Source organism: Mytilus trossulus, chromosome 11 (genome assembly GCF_036588685.1).
Source record: "Mytilus trossulus isolate FHL-02 chromosome 11, PNRI_Mtr1.1.1.hap1, whole genome shotgun sequence".
NCBI classification, from domain to species: Eukaryota; Metazoa; Mollusca; class Bivalvia; order Mytilida; family Mytilidae; genus Mytilus; species Mytilus trossulus.
The window spans coordinates 43,247,424-43,268,857 of NC_086383.1; the positions used below are offsets into that span (position 1 = coordinate 43,247,424).

The window sequence follows — 21,434 nt, forward strand, 5'->3', positions numbered from 1 at the left end:
GTATTCAATTTATGTGTGCAGTAAATAGGGAACACCCCAACTTCAAAATGAGTCATATTTACCTCGGTAGGTCTATACTTCAAAGGTTTTATCATGACGTTAATGTTACAGTTCATGCTGTTAATATATTTTTTGACTAATTTTGCAATTTGGTTTTGTGCAATCATCATTACAAAGTCATCTATCCATCAATGGGTTGAAAATGAATCATACTCATTTCATTCCAAACATTTAAGTTCTACTTTATACTTTTGCAGTGATTCTGGAGCATTGGATTAATTCTGTACTGACCTACTGTAACAAAAGCAAAGATAAAATGCCGAGAATTGTGTTTGCTGCAACCCATAGTGATAGATTTTCTGAGGTATGTTTGAGCAACAAAACATTCTACTACCCTTATTTTTCAAGAATATTTTCACATCTACATGTACTTCGAGAATGACTTGAAATATCATGCATGCTCACATTTAATTGAAGGGACATACACTACGAGCTAATAAAAAAAAGATTTTTGTTTTTGTTTCGAGTAATTAATTGTTTATTAAAGTAAAATAACAAAATAACAATGATCGTCAAGCAGTCAGTTTGATTCAATTTTGTCAAGAAAACCTAAGAAACATAGCTGATAAATTATTCACTTACAAGTAAACCAATCGACTTCATTGAATCAGTATTCATTAACAATCCTTTAATTATCAAAAAGAAAAGAACGTTTACATTGAAAGTCAAAAAGGGTTACCCACTCTTTTGACGGATTCCCCATGATCCAACCACAATACCTCTTTCTTATACAGGGGAAACGGGTGAGTACCATATATTTTTGGCTTATGATATGACATAAAGCCGACCAAAAAGTTAGGACTCCAATTGTATATGTTTGCTATCTATTTAAATCAATATTTATGCTTATTACGAGTCAGTGTAGACACTATCTAAAAATCATTAAGATGATTAAAAGATGGCGTCTAAACTGAAATACACAGAAAATGCTGATAGGTATTGTTGTTATTATGTATAGTACATTGTTTTTTAGGCCTTAATTTAAATATTCGTATAAGTATTTTAGAAATGAAATAAGAATATTTTACAGCTCATGCCCCGTTAAAAGAAACACCAGCTTTCAATTAATGCCAGCTTATTTTTATTTATTTTCATTGCTTTTCTGTGTCACCTTTAAATACTGGCAAGACTCAATTGTTAATGTATCACAGTAAAGAGTTAAATCCAAATAAATTTATTTCATAAATAAGCAAAACATTAAAGACTGATATGTTAACAAAAACAAAATCAAGGCTTTGTGTCATTTTGGTCTTTTGTGGATAGTTGTCAATTGGCAATCAAACTATATACTTTGTTCAATTAATGTTTCTTATGCAAGTGTGTCCAAACAAATGATTTTGTTTCGCAGCTTTACTTAGGAACCTTAATTTACATAAGTGTCATAACAAACAACGTTTCATTGCTTGGTCTTTCAAGTGCTCCATTAAACCTCTTTCTAGATTATTGCATCACTTACCAGCAATGAAAGCCTCGCTTTCAAGTTATTGTTAAAATAGATATTCTAGGGGAGACATGAATCGTATATGAATACTAAAATATTTCGAAAACCTTATATCTTGATACACTATCAAACTGTTTTACTCGCAACAGTATTAAAACATTTGACCTTTCCACCCCTTAAGGAGGCTCGTGGGTTTTTTTATTTTTTTTTATTTTTCATTACAAATTTTATTAATTACCTTTAGTAGTTGTTACTTTATCATATGGTACAAAAATCATTCCAAAAAAATAATTCGTGTTGACCCCAGGTGACTTTTAAAATGTAGATATCATTGAAAAAGCTCCAAATTATCTCCCTTTGGTACAAAAATGCCATTTTTTGGCATTAAAATTGAAATATCTTTTTTAAATCATCGGTGACCTATATTTTTTATTGTTGTTTTCGAATAAGCTGTACACAAACTAAATTATTGTTAAATTTAAGCGATTTCTGTAATTTAGTTCTTTTTTTATTTTGATATTACCGTTATTTCTCCTATTAGATCAACAGAAAAAAAGGACATTGACCAAAATGTATGCTTCTTTTGAAGGCAGATTTAGAGCGTAAATGAACGGTGACCCCATTTTTTTATTTCATTTTTCCATTAAGTATAAGATAAAGTTCATTTATAGAAAAATATAGCGAAATCCTATATTAAATAAAAAAAATCATTTAGACCCGCAAGCCCCCTTAATCATCAAGTATTCCCCATCCATAACTAAATAAAAAATAGAATGACAAACGCATACATAAATATTTTGTCTCAGGGAGGGATAAAAGAGTGGCGAATTTACGATAGGGACAGTCAAACTCATGTATCAAAAAAAAAATGACAATGCCATGGCTAAAAAATAAAATAACAAACAGACTAATAATTGTACATGAGACAATTCATAGAAAACTGAAGACTAGGAAACACGACACTACCAATAACTAGGGGTGCAATCATGTACTTCAGAAGGGAAGGCAAAATCGAGTTCCAAATGTGACACCGGTTCATTTGATCATGTTATTACACATTCTGTATCGGTCTAATTCGAAAGTTCACTTTCGTAGTAAAAAAGGGAAGTGGTTTGTTATTACAACATAAGCAACTTATCTGATATCCTATGTGAGACGGTTATTCTATAATGGTCATATAACTCATGATGGCGTACGTAAAATTGACGAAGGGATGATTTCTATTTCACCATTTTGAAATTTTAATAGGTTCCTTGTGAAGAGGCAATCCTCTATCAAGGAAATCATGATAGGAAGTACAAGTGGGGAATATTGTATCAATTGGGAATGTGTACCTTGTAAGCAGGCGCTGCTGGAATGTTGACTACATAAACATGGAATGGTCACAATTGGGAAGCTCAAGTCATCTGTCTTGTCGTAAAGTTTTGTTTTCAACCCACCCGCCTTGTCAATATCTAAAAGTCATTAAAGATATGAGGCAGACTTAATCGTAAATGGTGTATCCTTTATCTCTGGTTCGATGTGATAGATACTCAGTACTCAATTAGAGGACATTATCTTTACAACGGAAAATCGAGTTAAAGAATATTGCTAGTTTATTTTCATTTTTCCTAAATATAGGAAGAAAAAAAAATGATTTCAGCTTCCCCATTGTGAACATTCCAACAGCGCCTGCAAAAAAAGGATACTCCTAGTTAATACGATATATAAGATGTTGTATTATCAATAATTATGTCCTTGTTAGAGGGTTGGTGCTCAATATGAAGCTGTTAGCCAAGATTTCCAAGTGGTATAGTTGGAATTACTCCTTACATTATATGGATACAATAAAGAGTTGATTGACTGTAACATGTGTAATAAAATATATGTTTCACAGATGACAATGGATGTGTTCGAATTGTCGTAACCACAATCTCCACTTCTTTTTCTGAAATGAGACCTGCCGAATTTGACTTATTACCGGTTGTATACTAACATAAAGAAAACAAGGGTTGCGATATGTTAAGCAGAATCTGCTTTAACAACTAAATGCCCTGATATGTTTAAAGCCCTAAAACAACTTATACAGTAATTACATTATTAGATATGTTTAACTTGAGAAATACAAGGCTATGGTATGATACATTTGGTCACATTGTTACAGTAGATATAAACTATGTCTATGATAACTGTAAAGTGATCATTTATTGTCATATTACGTTTCTAGAATATATTTAGTTAACTTGAATTTAGTTTTCGAATGTTATCAAAGTTTTTTTCTTCAAAACAATGTGATTATTCTGAGCATTAGTTATTGGTTATCATGGAATCAAACTCTCTCATAATCATTATTATAGGATTAAACACATTTTTTCTAGAGGATATTGATGTGGAAACCGGGGTGATTATCTCACAAACTGAATAAAAGTCCGAAGGTGAGTTGTGAGTAAGAGCCCCGGTTCACACATCAATAACCTCTAGAAAAAATGTGTTTAATCCTTATAATTCTTCAGCCAAACATTTGTGATATTTAATGAACATGTTTTGTTGTTGATGGCTACTATATATATTTACAATCAAAAGCACAATGGCAAGTCGTAACTAAGGAGTACGCCGCCATATTGACTTTCTAAAAACCATAAATGTCCGATAAATACAACGGAATCTTTAATGAAAAAGCACCTACCTCAAAAACTTTGTTATCCGAATTTGAAGCGTACACGTAACGAAATAATCTTTCCCTTGAAAATTTCCATTCGTATGACGTCGTGTTTTGCCATGACGTAAATTCGCCAAATTCTTCATGAAATTTCGCGGAATTTTATCAATTTTATTTTTAGACATTTTCAAAGCTTTAGTGTTTTTAATGTATTTCTTTTTTTTTGTTATATATGCACTAGAATAGCACAACTGTTATGCAATTGTTTTTAAATCTCAATTTGGTGAAAATCGCTGAATCACTGACAGCTTGTGTATCGCGCATGAATAGATTACAAAAGTAGTTTCGTAAACATGGTTTATCGAAGTGTCAACTTAGTGAAAAATTCTAATTGACCAATCCAATTCAAGTGTTTATAGATATGCAAATCATTTAAGAATTATTGCAACATATAGTTTTAAAAAAATGTATCCGTTATCTCGCTTGCCAACCAAGATGTCCGACATGACTATAGAAATAGAACAAAGGGTTGAAATGGAAGTTTGACTATTAGTTTGAAAATTATATAAACTAGAAAAATCTGACGGATTTTTTTTTTTTTTTTAGAATGGTGAGCTCTGCCAATTGTTCATTCAAATGATAGTTGACATCTTATTGGAGTTACAACCCTAAAACGACAATTTTTACCATTTTTTATTTTTTATTTTTGCCTATTTTTGGGAGGAAAACAGTAAAAGAGAGTAAGAAACTTTCAGTTGCAAACATGGTGGGAATTATCATTCGACTCCTTGTTAGAGCTACATGTATTTTACTTTCATGACGATTTTTACCAATATTTTTCATAGATAGATAGAAACTTAAACAAGCAAAATTAATCAGCAACACAAGTTCTACATTTCAGACCAGATGGAAGAAATTTTCCAACTCCTAATGTAACCAATTTTTGGCGTTTTGAATTAGATTTTTAAATTCTAACAGATAATCGAAACTTTATATAACAAAAGTGACGGGTAGGGCAAAATCTAAAAACAAGTCAAATTTTGCCGATATAGTCATAAGACTGTCACTCTGAATAGGAGTGATTGCCCTTTAATGAGGAGCAATACATATTTATTTTACTGTTTTGTATAATGAAACAAACAACACCAACAAAGATAAATGTCATGGTTAACAAGTAGAATATCATTTATATGATAAACTGCATTCATCTTGTCAGAGTGTATTTGCAGACTGCAGATAAGGATTCAAAGTTGATCTAGATTTACTATGATTGCGTTAAGTGCTCACGTACACAAATTTGTCCCTTTCATTGTTCTGAAGTCGTTAAATCATGGCAAACGAGACAACAGTAATGGCATACAAGGTGTTTGTTGGTAATATGTGTAATGTTTGACAAAAGTACCAAATATGCGTTTGTCGAGCCTACGAAAGTGTTCTACTGTAATTTTCACCTGGATGTTCTATATTTGACCTCATTAACATGATTCAGTGACTACTTAAAAACAAATTCTTTTATTATGAGTAATACATGTAATCAGATATAAATTATGTGTATACCTTATATTTTCGGTCCCTAGGCCTTTCAGACCGGGTTCACTTGACCTCGACCTCATTTTCTAAATCAATGAACATGGTTAAGTTTTCGTGATCAAATCAATATCTTAGATACTTTGAACAATAAATCTACTATATTTGGTGTACGAAGTGATTGTAAGAGTGTACATGTTCAATTGGCAAGTGTCATATGACCTTGATCTCATTTTCATTGTACAGTGGAAAAAGATTTTATGTCTTGATCTGTTTTTCTTAAACTTTATTTGGTGTATGGAATAATTGTAAAGTGTATCTCTTTGTTCACCATTTATCATCTGACCGTGATTTAACTTTCATACATGTCGTTCATTGGTCAATGTATATTTTCCTGGTTAAGTTTGTTTTTTAAAATGCTTTTTGCAATAGGTTACATTAGAGCTTTCTTACAAATTGACGAAATGTACGAACGAACATAAAGGGAGCACGTATTACATTTCCATAAGAAAAAGAGTCTTTGTCTATCCAGTAAAACAGCATTCTTTTCTCAATGACGTTAATTTTTCAAAAATAATAATATCGCAAATAATTCACGATTTTAATATAATCTAACAGAGAAAAATAGTGTCAAATACACTTACGTCCGATACGTTACTCACGTAAACCACGAATACATACATTTCCGCGGGGACTTTTTAAGCACGAGTTTCACGATTACAATTTCAATAGCATTATTGAAGTACTTTAGTCTAAATTTAACGACACGATTCACATTTATTTTTATTTTTGGTAGTACACTTTCAGTAAATTGTCAACATAGAATATCGAGATTTGCTTAAAAATGATGCTACAATGTTTTTAGAAAATAATGGTGAATAAAACTAGAAAACAGATTTTTTATATCAAGAAAATAAATCTACAATATTTCACCATATATATTGGAGATTTTTTATGACGATTTAACAGTGCACATGTTCGGGAGATAGTCGTCACGCGAAGCTGTCATTTATCGTTCAGATACTAAATTAAAGGGTCTTGGGGGGATGAATATTACCAGGGGAGAGGTGATGATTCAAACGTTATTAAACGAGCACCAGCATATGGCATAGTATGAAGATCATCTTTTTATCTTCGTTTTCATTTTATTTTTTTGAGCGTTGCAAATTTTGAATCACGAAGGTATTTGTGTTTTGATTTTCTTAATTTTCTGTAAGGGAAGAACACAATGTATCTGCTTTGACATTTGCTTATGTTAAACAATGCAACATTATGATATTGAAGAGTTGGGGAGAGGCCGATTTTTAGTCTTTCAGGGGCTTTTTTGTTTCGTCTGACTACCCTATATTTAGGATATTTTGTAGCGTTATCTCCTCTGACCTGGAGGCATTATAATATTATCTTAACATATCGTACCTCTTAAAATCCTAAATATATCTCAAGAAAAATCCAATTTAATAAGTGTCGTTGCATGTAGGATGATTGTTCGAAGTTCCACGACTATTATTTAAACATGTCAAAATACAGGATCCCTAAAACGAGTCTTACGTATGATTCGTCAAGCATGCGTACCTATCGTCAATTTGTAAGAAACCTCTATTGTAACTTAAGTTGATACATGGGATGATTATAATGTGCATATGTCTGTCTGCATGGTTTATGGGTCAGAATTAGTCTTTATGATTTGGTATGTTTTTTAATACCAAATGAAAGAGGTCAACTATTTTTGTTGGATGGAATGGTTTAAAGGTTAACTGGATTGTTCTGGCTTGGTTTAACTGACCCTGGCCTCATTTCTTAAATCATGTTAAGTTTTTGTGATACTTGTAGTAAACTTAATTACTCGTGTTCTTAATTGGTCTTGAACACACCGAAAAAATCCCGCACCCGGAGGCGGCTTCAACAGGCTCCTTGTCAAAATATGTACTAGTTCAGCGAAAATGGACGTCACACTTCGAATCATATAAATGAATCAAAATTTTAAAAAATCATACAATAAAATTGAGAATGGAAATGGGGAATGCGTCAAAGAGACGACAACCACCCGACCATAGAACAGACAACAGCAGCCTATAAGATTAACGGTACCAATTTTCTTGCACCAGATGCGCATTTCGACAATACATGTCTCTTCAGTGATGCTCGTTGCCAATATATTCGAAATCCAAAGCTTATATAAAAGATGAAGAGCTATAATTCAAAAGGTCAGAAGATCATTACTTTGGACAGGTACAAACATGCGGCGTGGTTGAACATGATTGATTGACCAGGATTACAAGTTTTCCATTTGGTGTTGGTTATTTTCGACTTCCTTGAAAACACAAACACTTTAAAAGCATTTTTTTTCAAAGCGTTGATGCCATAATTAGCTCAGTTGGCTATGCCATGGCCACTAGTTTGAATTAATTTCATCAGATATTTGTTTGGAACCATGAAATTGGATTAAAACAAAAAAACAATGGAGAATTATTTAAAATTTCTTAAACTTAGATCATATTTTAATAAAAATCAAAGAGCGAGATGCAATTTTATATATATCAAATTATTCCAACATTCATTTTTCGTGGAAAGTAAATAATTTGTTGTTGTCATTGCTTATTTGTTTATGATTGACAGGATGAGAAAAAGAAACAAGCCCTACAATTCAACTAGGAACTAACAAAAACGTTTTCCTCACATAAACTTCATGAGCATATCATGTACGACAAAGTTTTTTTCATCAACGCAACAGACGCAGCTGACCTACAAATTGATCGTTTAACGGATACATTAGTTGATATTGCCTTCCAGCAGTCAACATGGGGACAACAAATGCCAATTGTGTGGGTGCCTCTTGATTTACAGATATCAGATATGAGAGCAGATGGAGTAAAGTTGATAACAAAAGAAAATGTTTTGGATATGAACAGGTCAAATAAAGAATTTTCTTTGAGTGAAAAAAGGGTCGAAGATTTCTTACTTGTTCAAAACTCAATAGGAAAGTTGTTATACTTCGACGAACCAGCGTTAAGAGATTTCATTGTCATTCAACCGTCAGCAATGGTCAATATCCTGAGAGCTTTCATCACAGACAGAATGTTTTGGCCAAAGAAAGGACATATGCGCGATATACTAGAGAACTTATCAGTCACTGGAGTTCTACAGAAGACAGACCTTTTCACTCTTTGGTCACAACGAGCTTTCAAAGACGTGTTGGGGAATGACAGAATTAAGGATTATGTGGTACAAGTTCTCCTCCATCTTGATATCCTTGTTGAACCTAAACGCTACACTGAAATGGATACAGCTGCAGATTTATTTCTGGTACCCTGTATCGTGACGTCTAACATCCCAACAAAAATGAAAAATGCTGCAACAGATGACAGAACAATATGCATATCTTATCATCTAAAGGAGACCGTGGTTCCATCCGCTTTGTCATTTAAGCTTATAGGAGCTGCAATTTGCATCTGGCCTTTAAAGGTAGTGGAGAGTCGATTTTGTCTCTATTTTCAAGCTGCAGTTATGGATGCCGATTCCGAAAACGAACTTCAAATTCATGTGGAAGGCCAGAGAATATATGCCTTCTTAATCAATGACAAGTCAAAAGAACTCATATCACCAGATCTCGCAACAACGACACAGGAATGTTTGACCTTAGCACTAGAACGAATCCTTCAGTTTTACCATCGTGCTATGTGCAACCAAAGTTTCCAAGTTATGTCAGATTTGTTTGAAATAGAAGTTGGAGAAATTTGCAATGGAGAAACATGCGTAATCCCCTTGTTGGATGCCCAGAAACGTAAACATTGGATTTGCAAAAATGGGAAAAAACATGACACAAAATATCTTCTGAATTGGGTTTTCGATAAGGTAGGCTATTTTCCCGTATATCCCCTATATTTTGACTGCACATAAACGAGAGGGTATAATTGATGATTACTGACTGCAAATAGATTTTCATAGTCTGAAAAAGAAATATTTGGTACTGTAGTACTTATAAAGGTTTTGCAAAAAACGCAGTCAAATGTAAATGTATATTTCTAGAAAAATAAATTACGATTAGGTATAAAAACCGAAAACCTACACACAGTTAGAAAATTCAAGAATGAAGTAACATGAAACAACCCAAAAAAATGTGAATGCAGACTGAAAGATCACTTTCTGATATATATTTTTCAGAACAAAGAGAATTGTGACCCAAACTGTGAAGGTAATTATATAGCTTAAATGATTGAAAAAGGGGTCGCATTTACCTAAAGGGTAATTAAAATTCAAAAGATAAAAAAGACAACACTGGTCAACATGGTCAATACGGTTAACAAGGTCAAACGAAACAAGACAAACAATCAACAGTCTAAATCAAAGAGCAGATTGCTCTGAGGGATACGATTGCCATTGTTTCATTGACACATGTATACATGTAACTGGATCATATTATTTTCAAAACTAAGTCAACTGCACATGTAAAATATAGAAATCTGAATAGTTACAAAATGGTCAATCCCGGATAAAAGTGTACGAACAATGTACTTAGGCCTATTGTGTTTTATTTTTGTACTATCAATTCCAGCAGTCACTGAGACTCAGAGTGAGAGAAGGTATTTCACTTTGTATCTTATCGCCTATTTTCCTACATTAATTCTAGGAGGAACCCCATTCCTAACTCTTTAAATATTTAATTTCCTTTGGGTCAGTGATCATGACTCCTTTCCGTACACATTCCTCGGTTTAAATTGCGATCGTTTTCTATATAATACTACGTTTATCGACAGCTAGAGCTAATACTCGACGTGATGTTTTGATTCAAACTTCATTTCCGTAAGGGAGACAACTCGAAACGATAATATAGAAGAATCCATTTCGCCTGAAGGGGTGTTCTCGTTATAACTTGACGATGAGGAATACATTTATTTTATTTTAAATGATGCATATGATTTAAAATTATGCAACAACAATAACCCTCAATAGCAGACATACATAGGAAAGATCCCATGAGTTATAAATTAATAAATTGAGTGGGGAATCCAGAGCAACCATTCAATCTAATACCCCTTGAAGTCAAGAAAACTACACGCATGCGCATAATTACCAAAACAAACCCTGGAACAAGAACGTATATCAAATATGTTTATTAAACGACCTGGATGGTTCTCTTTTTATTTATAGGAAGTACAATCTCAAATATCAGTTGCATAACGGTAACAAATAAGAAAAACTCCACTTCAGTTCTTATATGACAGAAATAGATTTATCGGAATTCAGAGAACTCTCGCAATTTTATCACAACTAGGGAATTCCCTCTGACGTGTTTCTAAATTTATAAAAACACTAAATATAAATACTGCTTAATTGACTTTCCGTGTTGTTAAAACACGCATATAAGTCAAGAGAAATGTCAAACATGAAGATTATGAAAAGAACATTATAGTAAAGTTGTTCAAGTTCAATCTTTTTGTTTGTTTTTACCTTTTAAAGCAAGACAATCATAAGAATCTGAGATGTTCCTTCATGTTTAGAATAAAACGATTGACGTGAGGGCAATGCTCTGAGCCACCAGTATAAGTCTACAGATTGCTTGAAAGCAATCGTATCCCAAAAACTATTGATTAAATAACATGCATTTATCCATAAAAAAAATTGCTGAACTTAGATGCTTTGGAATAATAGAGCAGTTACAATTCCACTAGCTCAAAGCATACAATGTTAACCAAAGCATGCCATGTTAACCATACGAATGGATATATATCAAACCAAACAATATAGTCTTAACGAGGCATTACATCTCAAATTCCTGATCATCAAATTGAATGTGACTCAATTTCTCATATTTTACTTAGACTACAAGCCAATTTAATGTACCATCGAAATGAAGATAACTGATAGTTCAGTCATATCTAAACGAACATAAACATGAATATTATTATACGACCACAAAATGTTTGCGGTCGATTATTGGTATGACGTTGGCGTCGTCCGAAGACATTTGGTTTTCGTACTATTACTTTAGTATAAGTTAATAGAAATCTATAAAATTTTACCACAAGGTTTATGACAACAAAAGGAAGGTAAGGATTGATTAAGGAAGTTTTGGTCCCAACAGTTTAAGAATAAGGGGCCAAAAAAGGGTCCAATAAGCAATTTATTGGTTTTCGCACATTAACTGTAGTATAAGTAAATAGAAATCTATAAAATTTTACCACAAGGTAATGACCACAAAAGGAAGGTTGGAATTGATTTTGGGAGTTTTGGTACCAACAGTTTAAGAATAAGGGGATAAAATGGCTTAAATAATCATTTGTTTGGTTTTTGCACAACTGTAGTATAAGTAAATAGAAATCTATGAAATTTTAACACAAAGTTTATGACCACAAAAGGAAAGTTGGGATTGATTTTGGGAGATTTGGTTTCAACAGTTAAGGAAAAACCTAAGGGGCCAAAAGGGTCCAAAATTAAACTTTGTTTAATTTCATCAAAAATTGAACTATGGGGGTTCTATAATATACCGAATCTAACCGTGTATATAGATTTTTAATTTTTGGTCCCGTTTTCAAATAGGTCTACATTAAGGTCCAAAGGGTCCAAAATCAAACTAAGTTTGATTTTAACAAAAATTGAATTCTTGGGGTTCTTTGAGATGCTGAATCTTAACATGTGCTTATCTTTTTTTATTATGGGCCCAGTTTTCAAGTTGGTCAAATTGGGGGTCTAAAATAAAATTTTGTTTGATTTCAACAAAAATTGAATATATGGGGTTCTTCGATATGCTGAATCTAACCATGTATTTAGATTTATGATATTTGGGCCCGGTTATCAAATTGGTCAACAGTGAGGTATAAGGGTCCAAAATTTAAACTTTATTTGATTTCATCAAAAATGAATTCTTGGGGTTCTTTGTCATGCTGAATCTAACCATGTATTTAGATTTTGGATATTGGAATACCACAAAGGGATGGTAAGAATTGTCTTTGGGAGTTATGGCTCAAACCATTACGGAATAAGGTGCAAAAAAAGGGGAAAAGGGTTTCCAGGTTAATGGACAATTACTGAAGTACAAAACATAATTTAAAAGCAGTGTAAGGTTGGTAATTGACACTCATTTGAATATCTCACCTAAACTGCTTTTAAATTAGGTATATTGGAAATTTGTCAAAAACTTTATATTAATAAATTACATTGGAAATTTGCCAATAACTTTAGTTCAATGAACTTCATTGGAAATTTGTCAATATAAAATGTTGCTGATGAAGCTTTTTGTTTATTTTTAGCCATGATTATTTTTCTTTGAAAATTGGAGTTGTCTTTATTTGTCCAGAATAGTAAATGAATCAACTTAAATCATTGCTACATACAATATACAATGCAATATTCACTTTTACTACCAACTGATAAATTAAAACAATCTTTGCCATTCAGTCATTACAAGCACTGTGAAAAGATTTTTTTCGTTTTTGTTCTCTTAACTTAAGTTTTTCTCAATTAAATTTAATGAAATGTTTATATAATTCTTAGTACCTCTAAACTCAGTTCAAGTTCAAGTTTTGGCAGCTTCACTTTTAAAATTCTTGAGTTATGTCCCTTTTTAACGTTATATGCTAACGGGGGTATCATCTGTGTCCTTTTGGACACATTCCCCATTTGATTTTTTTAGAAGTTATTATCAATTAAAATTACTTTTAACCATGACATTTTATATTTTAATATTTTATGATGTATTTATATGAGGAGTTATTGTTTCAAACTCCATCAGAAATTTAAATTGATATCATTTTTGGAAAAGGGAAAGGCGGAGATGAAAAAATTGGGGTGTTCAATTTTTCAGATTTCAGAAATAATGTGAAAATTTTTTCAAACTTTTTTTTTGGAGAGGATTAATATTCAACAGAAAAGTGAATTGCTCAAAAGCCAAAAAAAAATGTTCTTTAGATCACATTCTTTCTGTGTCAGAAACCTATGCTCTGTCAGCTATTTAATCACAATGCAAATTCAGAACTGATTCCAGCTTGAATTTTGTGTCAATACTTGCCCCAAGCGTTCAGGGTTCGACCTCTGCAGTCGTATAAAGTTGCGCCCTGCAGAGCATCTGGTTATAACTTATATCCACATGCAAATTTATTATTAAAAGACAAGCAATCAACAATCAAGAAAATTTAAGATTTAGTTACATGACATTGTATTGGTCGTTAAAAACAGGTTTCTTTTACTTCTGCCATAGATTAAACAAATTTAAATAATAGTTTTATCTGTATACATCTGTACTAGTATACATTATATTTATATATATGATATACGCTTAATCAGTTAACATATATGGTTTTCCTTGTGCCTCTTATGTTTCAATTTTGTTGCCATTCTTTTCTTTTTGATAACGGAACACGCTTAGCATATGCTTACTTATCTCCAGCTAAGGATTATATGAAAGTTTGCATGCATTCAGATTCAAATGATATAGAATTAATTACTTGCAAGCCGAAACAAATGTCAAAATCATGATATCTTCCTATTACCTTTCACAAAAAATCTGACAACGTCTAGAAGTTACTGCCTTGAAAGAACGAGTTTAAATATTTAGCCTATTTTCAACAAAACTGACGTCTTATATGAGCTATTGCCTTTAAATTAAGACTTTAATTGTGTCATATGTTTTTGTCTTTTATCTTCAAAATTGTAATAGATAGAGCAAATTATTTTAGATAGCAACAAGTGCAGATCGACAAATAATTCAACATTGTCGAAATCGCCTGAGTTTATTGGAGTGATTCTCCTACATGACGATTTTGTCATTTTGTGAGCTTCTTTCGCCAAATGAGGCAGAAAATCTAAGATTGGCAAACATTTCCAAATATTGACCTCTACCTATTGTATTCCTGAAGTGATTGCCCTATAATAACTTTTTGACATTTAACGTTATTGCCTAATGTATTAAACACTAGAATATATAACAAAGAACAAAACGACAGGATCTACAAATAAGTCAATATGGCCAAAAATCTTCAGTTGATTCCTTACTGGAGTAATGGAGGTTTCGTCCTCGAGAGTATCACCAGCCCACAGTAGTCAGCACTTCGGTGTTGACATGAATATCAATTGTATATTAATTTTTTATACATTTCCTAATTACAAAACTTTGAATTTTTCAAAAAAAATAAGGATTTTCTAATCCCAGGAATAGATAATCTTAGCCGTATTTGAATCAACTTTATGGAATTTTGGGTCCTCAATGCTCTGCACCTGTGTACTTGTTTGGCGTTATAACTATTCTGATCTGAGCGTCACTGATGACGAAACGCGCGTCTTGGGTATCAAATTATTATCCTGGTACCTTTGATAACTATTGCCCTTTAATAAAGTTATTTCATAAGCTAGTGCCTAAATAGAATTAAGAATGAAAATGGGATATGTTTCAAAGAGACATAGAGCAGAACACAGCTGAAGTCCACCAATGGGTCTTCAACACAACGAGAAAATCCACAACCCATAGGCGGGCTTTAGCTGTCCCCTAAAAAATTATCAGCAAAACAAGATGTACCTATTAGCTAACATTCCAAATCGTTAGTCAAATATTGCTCTTAAAGGGTGAATTTGATCAATCTTTGACTTTTTCGTATTATCCTTTAACTATAAAAGATTTTTTTTAAATAGCAAAAAGTTATCAAGAGGACCAAATACACAAAAAATGTAATTTTGCCAGAATCATTAAGACACTTCATATGAATGGTTGCACTTAAATGACAAGTAGTTAACCTGTTTTTGTATTAAGGGAAAACATTGAAGAAAATAATGAAAAACAACTGTTCAATTAATATCAGCAAAAAAGATATTGTTTTCATGAATTGTATTCTACAATATTTGAGAGTGTCTTTTTTTGAAAATTCACATAAATCTAGGTGAGCGTCACAAATTAAACGACCTCTAGTAAAGGAGTAGGTCCTGTAAGGACCGATTTTGGTCTCAAATTTCAGGTTCATCTGACGAAAGATTTTAACTCTTTAAACACTTAAGTAATTGCATACAATTAAAAAGAATAAGAAAGCTAGACAGATTATATCATCAACATTGTTGCTGCCAGTAAGGTTCAAATTAGCATCCTGTAAAAGTGGTTACATAGTTGAACTTATTTTTCATTCAAGGTCTTGAAAAAGAAACAAAAACTCTACTCTTGAGACCAAGTAATCAGCATTTTGTCCATCTTACCAAGTATCTAGGGATTGGTGACTTCTACAACTTCTTCATTTATCTTGGTATGACAAAAGCTGATTACGACAACTTAAACTTTCGTTATTTTTCCAATCCAATGGATATGATGTTGATGGGAATGTTTCAGTGGAGAGATAAAACAGAAAGCGACCAATCACCCGCTACATTTGGAAAATTGCTGGAGGCATTGAAGGCTATTGGCAGTCAACACTATCTATGTCAGGTTAGTTGGGTAAATTGTGTTAGCTTTATGTGTAAAAGGGAAAGAAACTAGTTCAAACATGGAACAATTGTTAAAATTTTTAAGTATATATATGTAAAAAAATATTTATAATTATATCATTTGTTATCTATACTATTAAACGAGAAGACCTCATTTTGGGTGTCGCTTCTCTTCTTTCCACAATAAATTAATCATCATGCCTCTGTGTCCTATGGGTACAGTGCATAATCGCATTTGTCATCTATTCATATGATTATTCAGATTGAGTTATTTTGGGTGAAAAACGAGAAAAAAGACGTCCGAATATGTTTCCGTCATTGGGCGAAATTTTAATTCTGATTAGACTTCCGGTTTGCGTTTTTCTGTATACTATGAACATACATTGATACTACGAATACAATGTGTTTTCTGTCTTATATCCGTCATTGGACGAAATTTAAGTCAGATTAGACCTCCGGTTTGCGTTTTTCTTTTTACTTTGAAACAAATACATATCCTACGAATAAAGTGTATTTTCTGTCTGATATCATTTTCAAGTTTACTATCCACGGCAGTCACAGGGTTTATTTGATAGAGAGGGTCTGAATAATATATCAATGATCGCTGTGGATCAATTATTAAACTGAGAATAGACTGTAAAAAGAAAATACACTTTCGGGACGTTTGGAACGGGTGTTTTTAAGATCGAAATTTCAGGATTGACCTTTTCAGGATCCGGGATTTCTTTTTTCGAATTTCGGGATGTCGAGATATTTAATTTGTATAATAAATTCCGAACCTCGGGATTTCATGTTTTTAAGCCTGGGATATTGGGATCAGGGCCCCTCCGCAGTGGCAGATCGAGAAATTTTCATATGCAGGGGCCCGTTGACTGCCTAAGAGGGGCCCGCTCCGGTCATGCTTCAGTGATTCCCTATATAATCAACAAATTATTTTCCAGAAAAGGGACCCATAAGTCCGCCTCTGCCCCGACCCCCCTTTAATGAATGTTCATAATATACAGATAAGCGCTAAAATTATTTCTGGTCATTAAAATTAATAGAGAACAAACAAAAAAAAAGGATTTATTGTGGAAAAAGGAGGAGCCGGGCTAGAAAAACAATTATCCTGTCCCAAATTACCTATGACTTTTGATACCTTTTCTGAAATTCTCAAGTCACTAAATGTTTTACAAAAAAAGAAGATGTGGTATGAATGCCAATGAGACAGCTCTCCACAAGAGACCAAAATGACACCGAATTAACATTTAAAGGTCACCCTACGGCCTTCAACAATAAACAAAAGCCAATACTGCATAGTCTGATATAAAAGGCCCCGAAATGACAATGTAAAACAATTCAAATGAGAAAACTAACAGCCTTATTTATGTACAAAAAAATGAACGAAAAACAAATATCACTAAACCACTGAATTACAGGCTCCTGACTGGAATGTTCATAATACATGTCACTAAATGTATTTTCATAATGAAATTAATCGAAAACAAAAAATGGGAATTTTGGAAATAAAGGAGGAGGGTTCAAAAAACATTTTCCTGTCCCCAAGTACCTATGACTTTTGATACTTTTCCTGAAATTCTCAAGTCATTAAATCTTTTACATAATTCTTCCTACAACACTTTACATCCTTTCAAATACGCTCTGAATGCCCGCGATTTCGCGGGTGTGTTCTAGTAATTCCTATACTAAGGAATGATCAGTTAAGTATAGGTATATTGCAGTAAATTTCGATTCTGTCTGTTAGTTGAGCGTTTTATTATACCCCCACTTAGAGGCATTGTGTTTTTGATATTTGCGTCCATTCGTTCGTCCGTCTGTCCCACTTCAAGTTAAAGTTTGTAGACAAGGTAGTTTGTGAAGTTGAAATCTAATCAACTTGGAATCTAGAACATATGTTTCCAGTGATATGAGCTTTCTAAATTTAATGCAAAATTAGAGTTTTGACCCCACAGAACATAGAAAATGATAGTGCGATTGGGACATCCGTGTACTGTGGACACATTTTTGTTTTGTCAAATTTCATTGACTTACCCCTTTTTTCAATTCAACTTTCTATTATATATGTTTGTTAATTCCTTTATACTTGATGTAAATGTACCAGCTTATTATTTAACTTGCATATGATTGCTTACCTTGACAGAAAACGTGATTGAACAAACAATATCACGGTTATTCTTTTTAAATTAAGGACACATCAGTGTGTGTAACATAATAGTTATTCTAGCGTCATAGGATAAATGTACTGACTTCAATAATCAGTGACATTCTATGGTATAAGGTGTTGGTATAGACTTGTCTGGAGCAACATATATTAATGTTGATGTGTATTTTCAAATTTCTTACACACAACTGTAAGATAACGCTGCGAAGACAGGTATAAAACAAAACAAGAACATATTTCAAAACTTATACAATGTATGTGTTCTATTGGATGGATAAATTCTTTATTATCAAATGATAAATTAATACAAAATCTTCTGTTTACCTCTTTACTAACTTTAGTGGTAAATTGTTTGCAAAATATGATATGTTAACAAAACTTTGTTTAATTTCCAAAACAACCATTAAAACCATCAAAATTTAAACAATGCAAATACGGAGTGGTTACTTTTACTGTTTTTTGTTAATGTTCAATAATTTATGTAATTATACTATATTTATACTACCTTTAAAAATGATCTGATGTCCATTCTTTTTTACATATTTCAGATACTCAGAGAGGACCATAGTTTAGTTGGTAAGACTATTGTTATAGTTTTTTTGCTGCTTCAATTATATATATTTGTATCTCTGTCAGTTCACAGCTTGTTTATTACCATTTCCTTTACTCAAGTAAGCAATACAATACATGTTATTGCAGTCTGTCATAATAATTTTAGATGTATTTTATGGTTGAGATTTTAAAATGAGAGACCAAATTGAATGTTATTTTATTTACCGGTTGCATAATTTGTTTTCACAATGAAAAATAAATGTAGATGATTACGGTTTAATATCATTTATAGATTACGATTTATTTTCATTTTTTTTTCAGAAAAGGCCAACAGTCACCTACAAGTTGTTCCATCTGATGAAGTCATTAATGCTATGACAGAAAAGAAGCTGATAGGTGATTGTGTTGTTTACTTAGGGATTGAATTAGGTCTTACCATTGGTGATATAAGGGAGACTATGCACAACTTTCCAAGGGATTTAAATGGTCAAATACATGATATCCTCATCAAATGGAAGGAAACGGATCGGGTAAAACCAACAATATACTGGCTTATGGTAGCGTTGAAACGTGTTCAGGCGGCAGCAGGACTAGCTTTCCTAAAGAAGGAATATGGTGTGAAGTAAGACGATGCCTTAAAATCTGAAAACACAGATACTACTTTATTTACTTAGATATACAGCACTTTCAACTCACTTTAAGTTCATGTAGTACCATATATTATTATTCAAGATTAAGGTTTATTTGTTGGGGTATTATAACTAAAAAAAAAGATCTTTGGAATATTGCAATATTGGTACTTACATTTTACAGATTTGGGATTTTTGCTACAAATGATATAACCTTCTATCTGCATGTTTTCAAACAGTAGTTTTGTAGTATAATGTGTTTTCATCTTTATTTTCTGTATCTGCAAACATGCATTTCTGTAAATGGGATAATGATGCCTTAAACAGTTTTAAGGGTTATGCGTAGCACTGCTGGTTGCTGTTTTTAACTAATGCATTTTTTTTTAAATGGCCTTATGTAATATTTGTAATGACAATAATTACAGTGTGTTTGTTGCGACATCATATGTCTTCTTTTGTTTACCTGTTAATGTTTTTTCGTTTTAAATTTAAATATGATGTATAAGACTAGAACTAACATAACAGGAACTGTAGGCAAATAATAGATCATCGATGGTTTATAAAAATGCATGGCTTTTTATAGAATTTGCACAGTAGCATGTGACGAATATACAATATCCGAGTTTTGAAAATATGCGGGTTTTTTTCTTATTTTACTTTTGAATTGTTTTTGTTTTTGGGTGCATCTTACATATATATATAAATACTGGTGCTTAAGTTTATTTGGCCATTTTAATAGCAGGATTGGCAGAATTGGTTTTTTTTTTCTGTTTAATAAAAAGATAATGTCTGAAGCAAAATATTGACACTTACAAAAACAATCGTAGGCGAGAGACCGGGTTTAGCATAACCATATATAAGTTTCTTATTATAATCTGGAGTAAAGGGGTACATTCGTGAATCAATATGTGTATCCTCGGAATGAAATGAAGATAAAGAAAGTAAATGGCATCATATTTGTTTTGGGTGTAGGGGACCAAAACATGAACATATTGTGCAACGCAATATAAAAATAAGTTAAATAATGCTACATTACAGCCAGTATGTCTACATTTTTTTAAAGAAAATGTGTTAGGTAACCCCTAATTAAATGAAGTGCACGTCTGTTCTATTTCGAAGTTTGTTTCTTTATTGGATTTTTCAAGATGAAAACACCCAATAGTTCATGGGTAGGAAGGTTTGCTCAAGGAATGAGTTTTATTTTTCACACTGGAATTACATTTTTTTTAAAAGTACCTATTCACATAAATCTACAGCACACTATTTTTGTCTTTAGCTTTGCAAATAGTTGGCTGACTTTTTTTCTTCGTGCATTCAAACATTGTAAATACCATATGTAGTTGTACATATTTGTATCTTTGTTTACCAATATTTTAAATTATGAGTCTCTTCTGATAAAATATTTAAAAGTCTAATTTTATGTTGATTCCACTGTATGCATAGTAAGGACAAATGTACAACGAAGAAATAATATAATTGATGTGTAATGTAATGCAGTGTTATTAAAAAGAGCTGTTTTTCCTCTGCATAGCAAGGATTCCTTGATAAATCAAACAAAACTACATATATACTGTTGAATACGCTCAGATAGATTTCGTATCTATTTTGATGTGAATTGTGTTAATAGATTTATGAGATTAGAACTTCTTTGCTCTAACTGTCCACTTAAAACAAGCGTTCCAAACCTAATGAAATATAGATAACTTAACACAAACTTGGTAAATCATGCATTATTATTAGGGATAACTGTTAACAATACATCATGTATATGTACTCCTAGAATGAATATTAATGAATCAGCTTGTACATACATGACTTTGAGTTTTAATTAATATTACTTTGTGTATTATATGCTGTTGAACATTAATAAGTATTAATAAATGTTTTCTTTGTGTTTTAATTGTATGTTTTCAATAGTTTACTAAACTACACTGCAAACATTGTACATAGTTAATAAATTTATTCAGCAGTTGTGTTGATGTATATAAATCATTGTATGTTTATTACAAAAAGTAAATAAACACAAAT

General features: G+C 32.1%; 1 protein-coding gene across 1 annotated transcript; it reads left to right on the plus strand.

The window, feature by feature from the left end:
- Positions 1-257: 257 nt before the first annotated feature.
- LOC134691146 (uncharacterized) lies at positions 258-19,778 on the plus strand. Its single transcript, XM_063551430.1, has 6 exons — positions 258-364; positions 8,283-9,518; positions 9,828-9,858; positions 15,776-16,065; positions 18,774-18,801; positions 19,099-19,778. Exons 2-6 carry the CDS (start codon positions 8,364-8,366, stop codon positions 19,401-19,403), a joined length of 1,809 nt encoding a protein of 602 aa, XP_063407500.1. The 5' UTR covers positions 258-364; positions 8,283-8,363; the 3' UTR covers positions 19,404-19,778.
- The last annotated feature ends 1,656 nt before the right edge of the window (positions 19,779-21,434 follow it).